Here is a 16,470-nt window from a genome sequence, read left to right as displayed (position 1 = left end):
AGCAACCTCTAGCTCACGATGCTACAGGTCAGGGTCGCTGCTGCTTCTCAGCAAGAAAAGTGAATTTACTGAGAGTCATAGAACAGCCACCCCAGCCCAGAGCTCCTGGCTCCTGTCCGTGTCTCAGTCTCTCACCAGCCTAAGCCTAACGTCTGTAAATCCCAGATTTTGTTTGTCAAAATAGTTCTATGCTCACCTCTGCTGCTGATTAATCCCAAGGCCACCTTTCCTCCTTAGACATGTTTATAGAAATCATAAAAAGCCTTCCAGGCCTGTGTAGCAAAACATACGGTCTCCGAAAGATTGTTCAGAGACTGTAGGTTGGCAGCCCTGACCGAGAGGCTAGCTGACCTGCTGGGGTCAGGGCTGAGTAGCAGTGGCCCCTCCAGTCCTGGCAGTTCGCAGGAGTCCCACACTCCCTTCCATATCAGACCCAGCATGCAGGTGTTACCTGCCTGGCCCTCTGTCGTCCTGAGGGTGAGAGTCCCGGGCTGAACTCTAATCCTCAGACTGGGTTAGCCATTTCCAGTTCAGCTTAGACTGGGGGTCTGGGGGTGGCAGCTCCTGCAGCAGCCCCGGCGGAAGATGGCTGTCAGCTTCTTGAATTGGACTCCTGTGGGTAAGTGGCAAGGCTAAGGTTTCATCCCTGCTAGCCAGAGGTGTTCAGATGGTCCCCAGACCCTGGCAATGCCCAGGGAGCATGATGTACATCTAGACTGAAGGTGCCTTCTTCCCAGTCCGCTAGGTCCTGGGCTTCTCCTGGTAGGAGGTTTGGTGCTAGTTCTCTGTGCCCAGCTCTCCCCTGTAGCTCCCTACCCTCTGCCTGAAAGCAGGCCTAGGGATAGAGGAGGGAGACCCTGGGTTTGGGTCCCTCCAGAGTAGACTAGAAGACAGAGGCAGGGAATCAGGTAGCCTAGCTGTCCCCTCTGATTTTGGCAGCCATGTTGCAAACTTCTCTTAGCTGGAGGTTAGTGGACCCCACTACTCTCCCCACTAATCTCAAACTGTCCCGTCCCGTCCTGGCCCACACACCACAGGGTTTCACAGGATTCTGTAGCTCTGGACATGAAGGCCCACAGAAAACCGGATTTGGCCTTGGGCCTTTTTCATCTCTGGTGGCAGGGACATTCCCTCTCCTCTCTCCCATCCCTGGGATTGGGCTCATTCCCGGGGCATGGGGTTTTTCTCCAGGAGCGTGGGTGGGTGTGGGAGCTGTGCCAAGGTGAGCCACAGCCTGGAGGTGATTATGAGAGTGGGGTGCGTGGGGCTTGAGGAGGAGGGGAGTTGGGGTTGCTGGGCTAGGGCCTCCAGCTGATAGCCTTCTGTCCCCCCAGGGCTTCTGTTCCTGGCTGACAGCCATCTTCAGGATAAAGTAAGTGAATGGTCTCCAAGCTCTAAAGAAAAAAGAAAAAAAACAGAAAAAAACGTCAGAACCTGACATCTCCCTTCAAAATCCAGAGGCCAGAAGCTTTGCGGGCCCTAGTACTGCTGACCAGCCCAGCACTCCAGTCCCTGCTCCCAGAGGCCAGGCCGTGAGGCTGAGCAGTGGGGGTGCCTGGCCTCTGCACTCTCCTGGATACTCACTTTATCCCAGTCTTTTCTGTGGTACCCTGCCCGGGGAGGGGGGCAGCCCTGCCCTCATCTCTCCCTGCCCCCGCCACGCCTTGGAGCCCCTGCCTCAGCCTCCGTGCAGGGGCCTCAGGCAGGAGCCAGTGTCCAGCAGGCAGAACTCAGGAGCCCCAGCCAGAGGCCTGCAGGCAGGCAGTGAGCGCTGGGGCAGGCAGGAGGCTCTGCAGGTCAGCACTGCCCCCGGCCCCAGGCCCCTTCCCAAGTGTGGGTGTTTCCAACTCAGCCAGCACCCCAAGGGCACCACTGCTGCCCCACTCCCACCTCTACCCCTTTCTGTCGCCACGCCCACTCCGGGTCCTTCTCCCCACGCTTCCTCCCCCTCAGATTTTCCTCTTCCTTTCACTCCATTTCTTCTCTTCCTCTTCCACTCCTCCTTTCCTTCTAGCCCCTGAGTCCCTTCCCTTCTCTGTGCATTCCTTCTCTCTTCTCTCTCCCACCCCACTTCCCCCTACCCAGGAATCCCAGACCAAGAGGTCCCCTTTCACCCCCATGCTGCTGCCAGGTCAGCAGGGCTAGGGTGGATTTGGGGTGAGAGAGAACGAGCAGGCTGGTCCTGACCCCGTCCTCTGCCCCGCCCCCACGGCCTGCAGGGACGACGAGATCCGGGACAAGTGTGGGGGCGATGCGGTGCACTACCTGTCCTTCCAGCGGCACATCATCGGGCTGCTGGTTGTCGTGGGAGTCCTCTCCGTGGGCATCGTGCTACCTGTCAACTTCTCAGGGGACCTGCTGGGTCAGTGAGGGCCCATAGGGTCAGGGTGGAAGTAGAGGGACAGGAGACACATGCCCGGCCCAATCATCAACCTCTTTCTCTTCCCCCTTCCAGAGAACAATGCCTACAGTTTTGGGAGAACCACCATTGCCAACTTAAAATCAGGGTGAGGCTGGAAACTGGTTATGGTCTGGGCTCTGCAGCCAGAGTCTGGGCAGGGGGTGGGGGAGATGGAGCATCATCAGTGGAGAAGGCGGCTGAAGCCACAGAGATGGTTGGAGACAACCGAGGCAGAACCTGCTAGGGATCTCTAAGGATGACCACCTGTGGAGCAGTGGGTAACCATCAGTCCAGGGAAGGCTGGCCAGGGCAAGTTGAAGGGTACCATAAAGCCAGTGGGTCAGGCGTGAAGCGATGACCTCTTGAGGACACTTCCATTAGAGTAGAACAGTTTTGGGGCCTAGGGGCTGTGAGGTATGGGACCCACCCTGTGAGCGATCAGTGCCAAAGACTGGTAGCAATGGAGGGGCCTCTTCCATATGGGGGTTTCACGCAGCAAGAGGTTGGGCGTATCTCAGTGTGTCCCAGCCCAGTGGCCCCCAGGGATCCCCTCTGCCCCCCACCAGGAACAACCTGCTATGGCTGCACACCTCCTTCGCCTTCCTGTACCTGCTGCTCACAGTCTACAGCATGCGCAGACACACCTCCAAGATGCGCTACAAGGAGGATGATCTGGTGAGTGAGGCAGAGCCTCCGGCCCACCGTCCCTACCCCCAGCCTCATCCATGCTCTGAGGCCATGACTGCTCAGCCTTCAGGGGTGTTGGCTGTGGAGTTAGGCCATTTGGGTTTGAAATCTGGCTTAGGAACCCCCATCCTGCAAGTCGAGTACCCTCCCTAAAGCCTTAGTGTCCTCACCTGTGAAATGGGATGATAGTACCTTTCTCAAGGCTATTGGGAAGGTGAAATATGGCTGTGCCCCTGCACACCCATGCGGGGCCTGGCCTGGGGAAAGAGCTGCAGCTGGAATTATGGAAGTCGTGTTCCTTTGCCACCTGGTCACTCACCACACCAGTGCTGAGTGCCTATTTCATGCCAGCCACCCCTGCGTCCTCAGGCTCTGAGCATCTGAGAGTAGCACCCCACCCACCCCAAAACCTCTCACAGAACAAGGCGAGTGGCCTCTTCTTTTGTCTTTGTCACTTGGTTTCCGTTAGAAACACAACTCTGGCTTTCCCTGGGGCCTGTCGTACCCCTAAGATCTCTTCCCACCCCATCTGGTCCTCTCCGCTCACCCTTTCAAAACAAAGCCCCTCTCCAGCCCCTCCCTGCACACCCTGGCTCCTCTGGGTGAGACCTCAGGGGGGGGGGTGGGGGGGGGAGAAAAAAACCCTGCCCCCCCTCTCATCCAGGTGAAGCGGACTCTTTTCATCAACGGAATCTCCAAATACGCAGAGTCAGAAAAGATCAAGAAGCACTTTGAGTGAGTAAGCTGCCCCCTCCCCAGGCTTAGGTCTGCAGACCCTCTCTTGTCCCTAAGAGCATCCCCATACTCTGGAACTCAGAGGTCTGCAGCAGGGTAGAGGTCAGATCAGAAAAGATGGTCTCTCATTCCAGGGTAGTATAGCATGCGGCCTGGGTGATAGGCCCCTTTAAGAGTAGGAGAGGGCTGGAGGATTGTGTGCTTAGCATGCTCAGGTCCCGGGGTGTTCAATTAGCATGTTCAATTCCCAGCATCCTCTCTCTCCACCTAAAGAGCAAGAGAAATAAAATAAAATATTGCAGAGTACAACATTGGTTCCCTCCACCATCTCACAACTCCTCCCAACTTGGACTAGGTTGTTGGCCCAGGGTCCGTTGAAAATGTGCTGCTGCTTTAAAATTATCAATGGCATTCTGAAGTTCATGGGTTCCCCTGGGCTGTGTGTGGTGTGGGGCTTTTTTAGCTCTGGAGTTCTGTCTTGAGGAGAGGCATCTCCAGGACAACCAGGTGGCCAGACACTGGAGAGAAAGACAGAGACACTGAGGGGCAAAGAGGGCACTCACCTTGTCCTCCCATGGCCAGGAGTGTACCTTGGGGCGGCTCATGGGAGAAGGGAGTCTTAGTTAATGGCCCATCTGTGTGAATATGTAGGGACAATTGGGTACAGAATTGGGGGACCTGTCATACACTCATCTGTTCATTCACTAAACTTTCTCAAGTGCTAGAAGTGCTGGTGGTCATGAATTGCTCTTATGGGCTTTGGGACTCCAAAAGATGAATGAAAAGTCATCAGGCTCTCGGGGTTCACACCGTGGAGATCAGCCTCAGGAGCTAGTCCAAGATCTGGTCAGAGATGGGTCTCAGTGTGTGGTCAGAGTCGAGAATCAGCAGTGGTCAGGATAATATGATCGGTGGTCTTTACCAGGACATGAACTGTGGTCAGAATCAGGGTGTATTCTTGGAATTGGATCTGCTGTCATCTGGCCTGAATCAGAGTTCAGTCACCTTCCTGGATCAGGCCAGCATTCGATCCAATCAGGGACAGAGGTTGGGCAGGGTTAGGAGTCAGTATTGAGTCAGGGTCAGATTCCAGGACCCAGTGTTACAGGATTAGGCCTGGATTCAGGTCAGCATTATTGAATGGATACTCATTCACGTGACATTCACTTATTGTACGCCTTCTATGTGACAGGCATAGATATATTAGAAATAAACCCTGTCCTCACACAGTTTACAGAACACCTGTCAAAATTAGATCTTCCTTGCTGGGCGCAATGGCGCATGCCCCTAATCCCAGTGGCTTAGGAGACTGAGGCAGAGGGATCGCAAGTTCAAAGCCAGCCTCAGCAATGGAGAGGTGCTAAGCAACTCAGTGAGACCCTGTCTCTAAATAAAATACAAAATAGGGCTGGGGATGTGGCTCAGTGGTCAAGTGCCCCTGAGTTCAATCCCTGGTACCGCCCGCTCCCAAAAATTAGATCTTCTTTGGTCAGCATGAGGGAACTATCTGGGGTCTCATCCAAGGTTCCATCTGTGTTCAGCATTGGGGGGCCATCTGGGTCAGACTGAGGATAGTGTGTGCTCAGAATTCAGTGACATTTTCATATTCTTGTCCAGTTGGAATCAGCTGTCAGCTGATACCTATTGTGTTGATGTCTGTTCTCTTAATGCAAATACCTGGTGCACTGTGTGCCTGTTCTGGGGAAGGAGCAGAGGCTACACCAGGAAACAAGGAAAGAAAGGCCCGCCCTCACTTGCTTGCCTCTTAGTCAGGGGAGGCAGATAACGAACAATGAGCTAGCAGCAGACACTATGTCAAGTCAGGGAGTTGCTAAGATCCAAAGCAGGAAAAAAGGCAGAGTGACAGGGGTCGGTATGTGTTGCTCTTTCCAGTGGGGTGGGCACCAGATGACCCTATCAGGGCAGAAACCTGAGCACAGTGAGGGAGTGGACCTGCTTGTAGCCTCCTGTTCACTCAGCACACGGTGTGGTGCACCTACTCGGGGTTTCAGGCCAGGAAGACGAAAGAAGAACCAGACCTGTTGGGAGTGACTAGGGAAGTTACAGTCCTGGTTGTTTGTTTAATGGGTTGATCTAGAGCTTTCTTTAGCTTTCTTTAGGGAACAGTCTGTGATTAAAATTAGTGATCAGCTTATCAGCAGGGGTGAGAGAGCTCCTGATTGGAATTTTGGGGATCAGTGGGAGGAATACTGTGGAATAGGCATATCATTGGTCCATTTGGTCAGCCCAGTTTATTGAGCACCTCTATATGCAAGTGATTAGGACAGGCCTGGGTATACAGTGATAAACAAGAGGCAGCTCTTGTCTTCGTTGAGCTTCTGGGGTGGTCATCAAGGTCAGTGAGGTCTTGTGGTCCAGGTCTGGGGTCTATCTGGATTGGAAGTCTGTCTCAACAGACTAGGGAACATCCCGTGTGCAAAATCAGAGGCCTGTGCAGCTGGTTTAGAGGATCTGCCATTAGTCTAGGGAGAATGAGAACATGCCCTTCCAAAGAGGAAACTTAAAATGTTGTGAGCATCAACATTATCCGGGAAAGTTCTGTCAGCTCCTGGAAGGTTCATTTACAAGGACCCCATCCCAGATTTAAATTGCTAAATTCTCATGAGTTTGTCAAGTCCATCTCGTTGCTTTAGAACTGTATCTCATGGATCTTTAATACTTGGGGGTCCTTCATTAAAATTTTAATAAAACATAAAAAGATAGGGACTCAGTCTAGGTTAAGGGTTAGGATCCAGGAGCAGTATGCAAGCAGATTTAAAAAGGAACTGCTGGGCTGGGGATATAGCTCAGTTGGTAGAGTGCTTGCCTCGAATGCAGAAGGCCCTGGGGGTTCAATCCACATTACCACAAAAAAAAAAGGAACTGCTCCACCACTCAATCAGGGAGCATTCAAGGAGCCCTGCCAGACACCGAGTGTCTGAGCGTTGGTGAGTCAGACACGTCTCTCTCGTCAATCTCAAATCAAGGTTAGGGAATTCGTTTGGGGACTAGGTCATCTGTAGACAGGACTGTACGTTGGTTGGGGTAGTCAAGTCTGAGTGTTGGATCAGGATGAGATCTGTCTTCTGCAAACAGGATTAAGCAAACAGCTTAACCAGAAACAGTTTCTTTCAACCTCAAGTTCATAGCCTTGCATAAGAATCAAGCCCCAGCCTTGGCCTAGCCCGGGTGTCCTCCCACATCTGGGTTCATCACACACACTGCCTTCACAGCTCCCATGCATACCTGTGCCCCACCCCACTTGGATGAGCATGAGGAGGAATTTCAAAGTTTCATTCTTGCCAGGCATGGTGGCACGTACCTATAATCCCATCTACATGGGAGGCGGAAGCCAGCCTAGGCAACTTAGCAAGATCCTATCTCAAAATAAAAGGAAATCAAAAGGACTGAGATGAAGCTCAGTAGTAAGACACTTGTCTATTGTGCACAAGGATTGGGTTCAAGCTCTACTGTGCAAAAAAAAAGCTGGGTTCAATTCCCAGCACTGCAAAACAAAATAAAACAGCAAAGTGGTTTTTTTTTGGTTTTGGTTTTGGTTTTGGTATAGGGGATCAAACCCAGGAACATTTAACCACTAAGCCACATCCCCACCCCACCCCCTTTTTTTTAAATTTTTTTTTTATTTAGAGACTGAGCTGCTTAGGGCCTCACTAGGTTGCTGAGGCTGGCTTTGAACTTAACAATGTTGCTGCCTCAGGCTGCCAAGTCACTGGGATTACAGATGTGCACCACTACCCCTGGCTAAGAGGAAAGTCTTATTTCTGGGGAACTGTCACTTCTGTAGACTGTGAAAAGGGAGCTCGGATTGGGGATGTGTATCTGCAAGAAATGGAGTCCTGAGTAACAGGCCGGCAGGTGGCCGGTGTCACTGCAGAGGATGACAGCTGGACTCTGTTTCAGGGAGGCCTACTCCAACTGCACAGTTCTTGAGGCCCGCCCCTGTTACAACGTGGCTCGTCTTATGTTCCTTGATGCTGAGAGGTACCAGGGCTGGGGGCAGGGGAGGGTGACACCAAGGGCCCCCCGCCCATTGTGGAGAGCATCTTGACTGCCACATGAGAATCTAGGTCCCCTTCCAGGTGCTTCAAGGGCATTTGAATTTAATTCAACCCCCAAAGTACCTATTATTTCAACTCTGGAAAGAGCAAGGCCTGGGTGGGGGCGTGTCTGGACCACGCATCCTAAACAAATCCAAGAACAGGCAGCTCCTGTCCTTAGGGAATGGGTCTCTCCAGCTGAGCTTCCTACCCATCCTCCCAAGCCAGACCCAGCCACACTGGATGCTGGGTGACAGGCACTTGGGTTCCACAGGAAGAAGGCCGAGCGGGGAAAGCTCTACTTCACTAACCTACAGAGCAAGGAGAATGTGCCCACCATGATCAACCCCAAGCCCTGCGGCCACCTCTGCTGCTGCGTGGTGCGTGGCTGCGAGCAGGTATGATGTGAGCTGGTGGCTGGGCCCCCACAACCCCTGACAGGTCGCAGGAGGAACTGCACAGGTCTGGGAGAGATAAGTTGTAGCAGAGATGAGTGCACTTCGGGCTGGAACCTGTCCTGCAGCCCCAGGAATGAACGCATTAACAGGCATGGGGCACAGTAAGACCCAAAAGGAAACAGACCCCCGGAGGAGGCTAGACTGGGTCCCCTGCCCCAGTGGGTTCCCACCTGTCCCTGGAGTCCTCAGAGCCCCATTTCCCACTGTTGGGTTTGTCCTGTTCATATAGTAACCAGGTTTTCAAACCCCAGATTAAAAAACATCAGAAAGAAAAAAAGAAAAGGTCAGATAGAAGCTGTGTGCGCACCTATAATTTCAGAAGTGTGCAGAGGCAGAAGAATCACAAGTTCAAGGCCAGCCTGGGCAACTTGGCAAGACTCTGTCTCAAAATGGAAAATAAAAATAAAAAGGACTTGGGATATAGCTCAGTGGTAGAGCACCCTGGGGTTTGACCCTTAGTACCATAAAAAAAAAAAAAAATAGCCTTGTGTTGTATTGATTAACAACAGTGACCTTGAGCAATTTCCTTAACTGCTCTGTGCCCATTTCCTTGTTTGTAAGATGGGGCTAATTCTACTTACCTTGTAAGATACTCCACACATGTAAAAAAGCCTCAAGGATGCTGGGCACAGTGGTGCATGCCTGTAATCCCAACAGGGAGGCTAAGGCAGGAGGATCTCAAGTTTGAGACCAGCCTCATCAACTTAGTGAAGCCTTGTCTTAAAAATTTTTTAAAAAGGGGTGGGATTTGGGCTGGGGTTGTGACTCAGTGGTAGAACACTAGCCTAGCATGCATGAGGCACTGGGTTCGATCCTAAGCACCACATAAATGTAAAATAAAGATATTGTGTCCACCTAAAACTAAAAAGTAAATATTAAAAAAATAAAAGGGCTGGGATGTAGCTCTGTGGTAGAGTGGGTTCAATCCCCAGTCCCGCAAAAATAAAATAATAATTTAAAACAATTCAAGGATCAGGACTGGCAGGAAGTAAGCACATGGCCTCTGGGTACCAGCCCGTCCCTATGACCAGAGCCCCTGGCCCTTGCCCGCCCTGGTAGGTGGAGGCCATTGAGTACTACACAAAGCTGGAGCAGAAGCTGAAGGAGGACTACAAGCGAGAGAAGGAGAAGGTGAACGAGAAGCCTCTAGGCATGGCATTTGTCACCTTCCACAATGAGACCATCACCGCCATGTGAGCCCCCCACCCTGCCCTCAACCTGGCCCTTGTCCCCAAACAGCCCGCTGGGACTCCCAGGTCCCTGTGCTCACAGCCAACATTGGCAGTGGGATCCCCGGCGGGGGCCACAGTAATTGGTGCCCGTTCCCCAGCATCCTGAAGGACTTCAACGTGTGTAAGTGCCAGGGATGCACCTGTCGTGGGGAGCCACGGCCCTCCTCCTGCAGTGAGTCCCTGCACATCTCTAACTGGACCGTGTCCTATGCCCCCGACCCTCAGAACATCTACTGGTGAGCAAAAGGGATGCCAGCAGTGGGGAGGAGGAGGATGGGGAGGGAATCGTCATCACTGGGGACCAGTTGGGTCCTGGGTCCCTGGAGTGATCCTTCCCTCGCCTTCCCAGGGAGCACCTCTCCATCCGCGGCTTCATCTGGTGGCTGCGCTGCCTGGTCATCAATGTCGTCCTCTTCATCCTCCTCTTCTTCCTCACCACCCCGGCCATCATCATCACCACCATGGACAAGTTCAACGTCACCAAGCCTGTGGAGTACCTCAACGTGAGGCCCACACCCATCCAGCCCTTCAGGACCATAGATGCCAGGCCCTGAAGGCCTCCTCCCCACTGCCCAGCCTGGCTCTGGTCCTGTTTGTCCCTGCTTGGCCCTTCCAAGATGCCCCCAGGGGAGACCACCCTTGGGTTTACAACTCCTAGAGAGACACCCAGGGAAGAGAGTCCAGTCCTGATCAACCATGTGACCTTGGAAAAGTCCCTTTTGCTCATCCCTCTGTCTTTTCAACTGGGAATTGGGAGGGTTAGACTAGATCCTTGGCTTCACTTAGAGTCTGATCCCTTTATCAGCATGAAACCCGTGTGGGAAAGCAGGCTTTGTAGGTAACAGTGGGGTGGATGACGTTTCTGCCTAGCCTTCCCAGGCCCCCCTCCATGCACACAGCACACTGCTTTAGAATCCAACATTCAAAGGAGGACAGTCTGCCAGGCACTGTGGCACTTACCTGCTGCTCCAGCTACTTGGGGGGCTGAAGCAGGAGGATTGCTTGAGCCGAGGAGTCTGAGGCTGCCTAGGCAATGTAGAAAGACCCTGTCTCAACAATATCAGCCGAAGGAAGACAGTTTGAAAATCACTGAGTGATAACAGCGTAATGGATAAGACCCAGACCCCACTGTGCAGATCCCCGCCACTTCACAGCTTGCTAGCTGGGTCAGTTATCTGCTCTCTTTTCCCCATAGTTGACCCATCCTATAAAATGGGCCAGTGTCATTGTTGTGAGGATTAACATTTACAAAGTACATCAGTGCTGGCACATAGTAGGTGTTCATCAAAGGCGTATCATTCACCCTGGAACTGTACCTGCTTATGGCCTGGCCCTCCAGGTGTTTTGGACTTCTGACATGGGGCCTGGAGAGCTGTGGGCCCAGGACTCAGTGCGGGAGGAGGCAGGTGTACAAAACAAGCTGGGCCCACTGAACTGACCCCTGTCCCGTGTCCCTTGCAGAACCCCATCATCACCCAGTTCTTCCCTACCCTGCTGCTGTGGTGCTTCTCGGCTCTGCTCCCCACCATCGTCTACTACTCAGCCTTCTTTGAAGCCCACTGGACACGGTGAGGTCACACACTGTCTGCAGTGACCTCTAGTTGTACACTGACCCCACTGGGGAAAGGGTAGCCCTTTGCCATTCGGGCTGCCTGCCCTGCCAGCCCAATGCTGGCAGGGAATGGATGGAGCCCTGTGTCCTCACCTTGGGGAGCCCCCCTTCTCTGGGGACCCTCTAGGGACACTGTCTTGGTCTTAGAGGCAGGGCTTATCTGACCTCTGACCCCTGCTTGCCCTTCAGCTCCGGGGAAAACAGGACCACCATGCACAAGTGCTACACCTTCCTCATCTTTATGGTGCTGCTCCTGCCCTCTCTGGGACTGAGCAGGTGAGTTTCAGAGGATGGGATGGGAGCCAGGTCGGGGGTTGGAAGGGAGACAGTTCAGGCTCCTGCTCTACAAAGCAAGAGCACACCATCCACAGCCTGGCCATCCCCAGGCCTCCTGAGATATCTGTCCTGTGTCTGGGGCCTCTCCAGAGGCTCATGGGGGGACACCCCCTCCCTTGGTATTCTGTGCCGTTCCCACCCCCACCCCACCCCATTTCTCTCCTCCCCTCCAGCCTAGACCTCTTCTTCCGTTGGCTCTTCGACAAGAAATTCCTGGCTGAGGCAGCTATTCGGTTTGAGTGAGTGATGGGGGCCCCTGAGAGTGAGACCGGATGGCAGGGGCAGGCATGCCTGAAAGACCCTGCCACCCCCCAGCCCCCGTGGGAAGAGGGGCTGACACCACCATGGGTCTGCAGGGTCATTCTGAAAGAGGCGCCCACAGGGTGCCTGGGGTGTGGAGATGGGAACCTGTCTGGAGGCTGAGCTCACCCTCAAGGTGCTTAGAGAGCTTTTGGGCTCACACTTAGGAGTTTCTATGGGATCTCAGCTCACATTCCAGACTGACTATGGGAGTCTTGAATTTTGCTTGGGCGGCCGGAGAGATAACGGTAGTGGGATCTCGGTCGTACTTTGGGAGCGACTTAAGGATTCCCAGGGTATCCCTGATGGTCCCTGGAGCTCACACCTTTGAGTGGCCATGGGAGGCTCTTGGTCTCACAGCTTGGCATGTCTCTGGGAGCTTTGGGGTTCACACTTCGTGGTGCTGATGCAGCATAAGTTCTGGGAACATCTGAAGTTCCGGGATCTTGTTTGCAGTGTGACGGGAGAGTCCTCTGTGGGCGTCTTCTCTGAGAATCCCTGTGGGGGCATGTTGGGGGTAAAAGCATGGCTGTAGTTATGTGCAAAAGCTCCAGGGGCTTGCCGTAGTCCTGTATGGATCTTGGACTCACACTTGAGGGGTCTCAAGCATTGACAAAGGTCTTGGGTTCCCTCCCCTGCAGATTCCTGGGGAAGGGTCTCTGAAGCTTGTCTGTAGAGGTGACTGAGGTTCACCTTCTGGGTATAACTCTGGATTAAGCTGTAAGGGGAGAACTTTCTGGGTGCTCCTGCAGCTCACATCCTTGGGAGTCTTTGAGGGTCCCACTGGGACCCTGAACACTCTGGTAGCTTGGGACAGTCTTGAGCACTTTCTCCATGAGTTTTTATAAGGCAAGTTCTAGAGAAGTCTGTGGGCTCATTCTCAGGCTACGTCCATTTACATTCTGAGAGTACCTGGTCTTGCTTTGGGGATGTCTGCTGACACTCAGGCATCTGTCTCTGAGGTTCACACTGCTGAGGGACTGGGGCACAGGTGCTGTGGGGTGCTGAGCTGGGGGTGTCCACCTGAAGGATGCAGGTTGAGGGTGAGGCTGGTGTGCTGTCATGCTGGCAGTGGGCAGGCAGCCACTGGGTGACCCCAAGGGTCCAGTGCTGGAGCGCCCGGTGCCCGCAGGTGTGTGTTCCTGCCGGACAACGGCGCCTTCTTCGTGAACTACGTCATTGCCTCAGCCTTTATCGGTAACGCCATGGACCTGCTGCGCATCCCAGGCCTGCTCATGTACATGATCCGGCTCTGCCTGGCGCGCTCGGCTGCTGAGAGACGCAACGTGAAGCGGGTATGGCCGCCTGGGGCAGCCGCGGCCCGCACAGTGCCCCCTGGTGGCCCATCCAGAAAGAGCAGCAGTCGGGCGAGGGTTTCTGGGACTTGGGGAGCCCAGGTCTACCGCCCTGGGCCATCCCCTTCCATCCGGGGCCTCAGTTTTCCCATATGTGTAGCTGAGGGTTGATGTAGATGACCCTAGAGGTCCCTGAGTTCTGAAGGTAGAGTGTTTTTTCTGGGAATTGGAAGAGGTCTAGCTCCCTAGATCTAGTGTCCTTCTGCCCCAGTTCCCCAAGAGGGCTCTAGGCACCCCATCCCCAATCCTCCCGACTTTTGCCCCCCACCTTCCAGCCCCTGGTCCCTGGAAGGCCCCTTTCTAGGCCCCATCACGACCCCCCACTCGCCTCAGTCAAGTCCCTCTCTCCACCTGCTTTGCCCTCCCTTTCCCCAAACATCAGGTCCCTGCTCCCCATGGCTTCACTCCCAGCCCCAGAGTTCCTGGCTTCCCTCTCCCACCTGCCCTGTCCTCCTGCAGCCTGTCCCCCTCACCCTGAGCCACCCTCCTGCCCATGTCCCCCCCAGCATCAGGCCTACGAGTTCCAGTTTGGCGCAGCCTACGCCTGGATGATGTGCGTCTTCACGGTGGTCATGACCTACAGTATCACCTGCCCCATCATCGTGCCCTTCGGTAGGCACCGCCGCGCCGGGACCTGGGCCCTGCTCGGGGGAACCCAGGGCCTCACCCGCTCCACTCTAGTAAGGCAGGCCACCCCGAGTGGACAGGGCCCCGGTGGGAGACCGGCCCCTCCGACCTCCCGCCTGGTCCCTGGCCCAGTCTGGGGCCCGGCCTAGGGGAAGAGGGGGAGAGCATCTCAGCTCAGGAATGGACCTGGACCCACCTGGTGTGCTGGGTCCCCCAGCAGAGTCACCCCAACAGGGCCCTATGTGCCCATACTGATGCCCTTGTCCAACTGGATATACGTGGACACATCACATTCCCACTGACGTGTCACACACAGACACTCCTACACAGGCATCTACACTTGTTCACAGTCCTTGGAACCCAAGAAAGACCTTTGGGTGGGGATCCTCACTCCTCACGGAGCTGCCCTCCGTAGCAGAGCTGTGTGACTTGGGCAGTTCTCTCTTCCTTTTTGATGATGTCTAGCAAAGCTTCTCTTTCCCCACCAATAGCCTCTGCCTCCCCCCAATAACATCCCTAACCCCTTAACCACCCTCTCTGGCTAGTGAAACCCCACACTCCCAACTAACATCCTTGTCCTCGTGAACCATTCCCTCTGTCTCCAGGGAAATAGAACGCGTTGCTTCATTTGTACTCATTGGTTGAGGGACAGGAGTAGGAAAAAGCAGGATGGGTTTCAGGAGGATTCTTACTGACCAGATGAGTGGATTCCTGAGAGGAGAGTCTCTAGTGAGGGGCCAGAGAATGAAGGCCAGGAGTGGAGGAGGCTAAAGCTCTGTGCTCTGCCAGGAGTGTGGCACACCATCCTATACTAGGGCTGGGAAGGGACCGGAGGTGTGAAAGGCCACCTCGGGAAGCCAGGGCAACCTGTGACAGACCCACAAGGGTCCCGTAGCGCTGGTTCCGAGGTCAGGGCCATGTGGCTTCCCCCAGGGCTCATGTACATGCTGCTGAAGCACCTGGTAGACAGGTACAATCTCTACTACGCCTACCTGCCGGCCAAGCTGGACAAGAAGATCCACTCCGGGGCCGTGAACCAGGTGGTGGCTGCGCCCATCCTCTGCCTCTTCTGGCTGCTCTTCTTCTCCACCATGCGCACGGGTGAGGGCCACCCGCCCCCCTCAGGGAGCTGGGAGGTGGGGGCAGAGGGGAGCTGCCCAGAGTCAAGGCAGAGTAGCACAGGAGGGCTGTAGGCTGGGGGTCACAGCAAGGGACCGGGAGAGGTCACGGTGAAACTGTAGCTCGTGGAAGTGGGGGAGTACATTCAGAAGGCACCAGAAGTGGGCGCAGTGAGCCCCTGGGAAGGAGCCTGAAGGACAGGTAGCAGCCCCGTTCTTTGCCCACCACCCATGCCAGGGTTCCTAGCGCCCACATCCATGTTCACCTTCGTCGTCCTGGTCATCACCATCGTCATCTGTCTCTGCCATGTCTGCTTCGGACACTTCAAATACCTCAGTGCCCACAACTACAAGGTGTGGGGTCGTGACTCTGAGCAGAAGCTGGGGGGGGGGGTAGAGGGGGAAGGGAGGAGGCCGGGGGCAGGGTCAATGGAGTGTTGAGAGGATATGGGGCTGCGGTGGGTGCCAAGCACCAAGACATGTCCTCCAATCCATAATTTATTCTGGACCCTCAAGATTGAGCACACAGAGACAGATGCTGTGGACCCCAGAAGTAATGGACGGCCCCCCACTGCTGTTGCTGTCCCGAAATCTGCGGTGAGTGTCCCGCTCCGTGGCTAAACCTGGGGAGCCTCTAATGGAGACAACCCCAAAACTGGGTGTCCTATGAGTCCTCCAGAGAGGGAAGCCTGTTCTAGACTCTGGAGGGACTGGGGAGGGGGAGATTTGCTTCACTGGAGGGCTGCCCCACCCTCCCTATCTCCAGACCCTTGGTCCCCACAGCCCCCATGACTCTCATTCCGCCCCCCCCAGCCCTTGAGAGCAGCTGTTCACCCGAACCCCTACTCCTCCCCTCAGAAATACATCGCTCAGGTGCTGCAGGACTCAGAGGGGGACGGGGACGGGGACGGGGCTCCCGGGAGCTCGGGGGACGAGCCCCCATCATCCTCGTCCCAAGATGAGGAGCTGCTGATGCCACCTGATGGCCTCACGGACACAGATTTCCAGTCTTGTGAGGACAGCCTCATAGAGAATGAAGTTCACCAGTAAGGGGAGGGGGGGCCCTGGAGGCCGACCGCCCTGCCCACCCTGCCCCCACGGACACTAAAACGCTAATAATTTATTAGATCTAAAGCCCCTTCCTCCCCCATCCCCTGCTTTCATTAAGGTATTTAAACCTGGGAATTCCATACTCTCCCCCCACCATGGAGGGAGGGAGGGAGTCCCCCAACCTCAGTGAGGAGAGCCCCGAGCCGGCCCCGGGGCAAAGAGGGGTGTGGAGGGAGTTCCCCCGATCAGTACCCCCAGTAGTGTGGACAGGAAAGGGTTAATGAGAGCCAAGAGGGGTACCTGGTGCCATGGCTGGAGACCTGGGGGGGCAGGCAGATCAGGGCTGCCCCCCCAGTTCTCTCCTCCCCTTAATTCCCCCAGGGATATGGAACCTCCAGCCCCTAAGGGATGCATGAGAGGGGAGGGGTACCGAGCTAGAGGAGGAGCCAGGCCCTGAGCCGGGGTGACCTGGGGGTGGGGGTGGGCATGGCTGACACTGGA

The 16,470-nt window shown here is 54.9% G+C and overlaps 1 protein-coding gene across 3 annotated transcripts in view; it reads left to right on the top strand.

The window, feature by feature from the left end:
• Positions 1 to 16,470, top strand: part of Tmem63b (transmembrane protein 63B) — a 25,591-nt gene extending 9,121 nt beyond the window's left edge. For all 3 annotated transcript variants that reach the window (XM_076858642.1, XM_076858643.1, XM_076858641.1), the window contains 19 exons: positions 1,335 to 1,372; positions 2,220 to 2,362; positions 2,456 to 2,507; positions 2,968 to 3,076; positions 3,753 to 3,823; positions 7,745 to 7,825; positions 8,156 to 8,279; positions 9,399 to 9,532; positions 9,670 to 9,807; positions 9,921 to 10,074; positions 11,033 to 11,139; positions 11,373 to 11,459; positions 11,693 to 11,758; positions 12,952 to 13,114; positions 13,681 to 13,786; positions 14,735 to 14,902; positions 15,158 to 15,273; positions 15,436 to 15,516; positions 15,778 to 16,470. In XM_076858642.1, the coding sequence (XP_076714757.1) occupies positions 1,335 to 1,372; positions 2,220 to 2,362; positions 2,456 to 2,507; positions 2,968 to 3,076; positions 3,753 to 3,823; positions 7,745 to 7,825; positions 8,156 to 8,279; positions 9,399 to 9,532; positions 9,670 to 9,807; positions 9,921 to 10,074; positions 11,033 to 11,139; positions 11,373 to 11,459; positions 11,693 to 11,758; positions 12,952 to 13,114; positions 13,681 to 13,786; positions 14,735 to 14,902; positions 15,158 to 15,273; positions 15,436 to 15,516; positions 15,778 to 15,969 (2,130 nt within the window). In that variant the 3' untranslated portion in view covers positions 15,970 to 16,470. The remainder of the gene's footprint in view (positions 1 to 1,334; positions 1,373 to 2,219; positions 2,363 to 2,455; positions 2,508 to 2,967; positions 3,077 to 3,752; positions 3,824 to 7,744; positions 7,826 to 8,155; positions 8,280 to 9,398; positions 9,533 to 9,669; positions 9,808 to 9,920; positions 10,075 to 11,032; positions 11,140 to 11,372; positions 11,460 to 11,692; positions 11,759 to 12,951; positions 13,115 to 13,680; positions 13,787 to 14,734; positions 14,903 to 15,157; positions 15,274 to 15,435; positions 15,517 to 15,777) is intronic.

Source organism: Callospermophilus lateralis, chromosome 6, assembly GCF_048772815.1.
Source record: "Callospermophilus lateralis isolate mCalLat2 chromosome 6, mCalLat2.hap1, whole genome shotgun sequence".
Lineage (NCBI taxonomy): Eukaryota > Metazoa > Chordata > Mammalia > Rodentia > Sciuridae > Callospermophilus > Callospermophilus lateralis.
The sequence above is the reverse complement of the archived record's forward strand: the minus strand, read 5'-3'. Positions and strand labels throughout refer to the sequence as shown.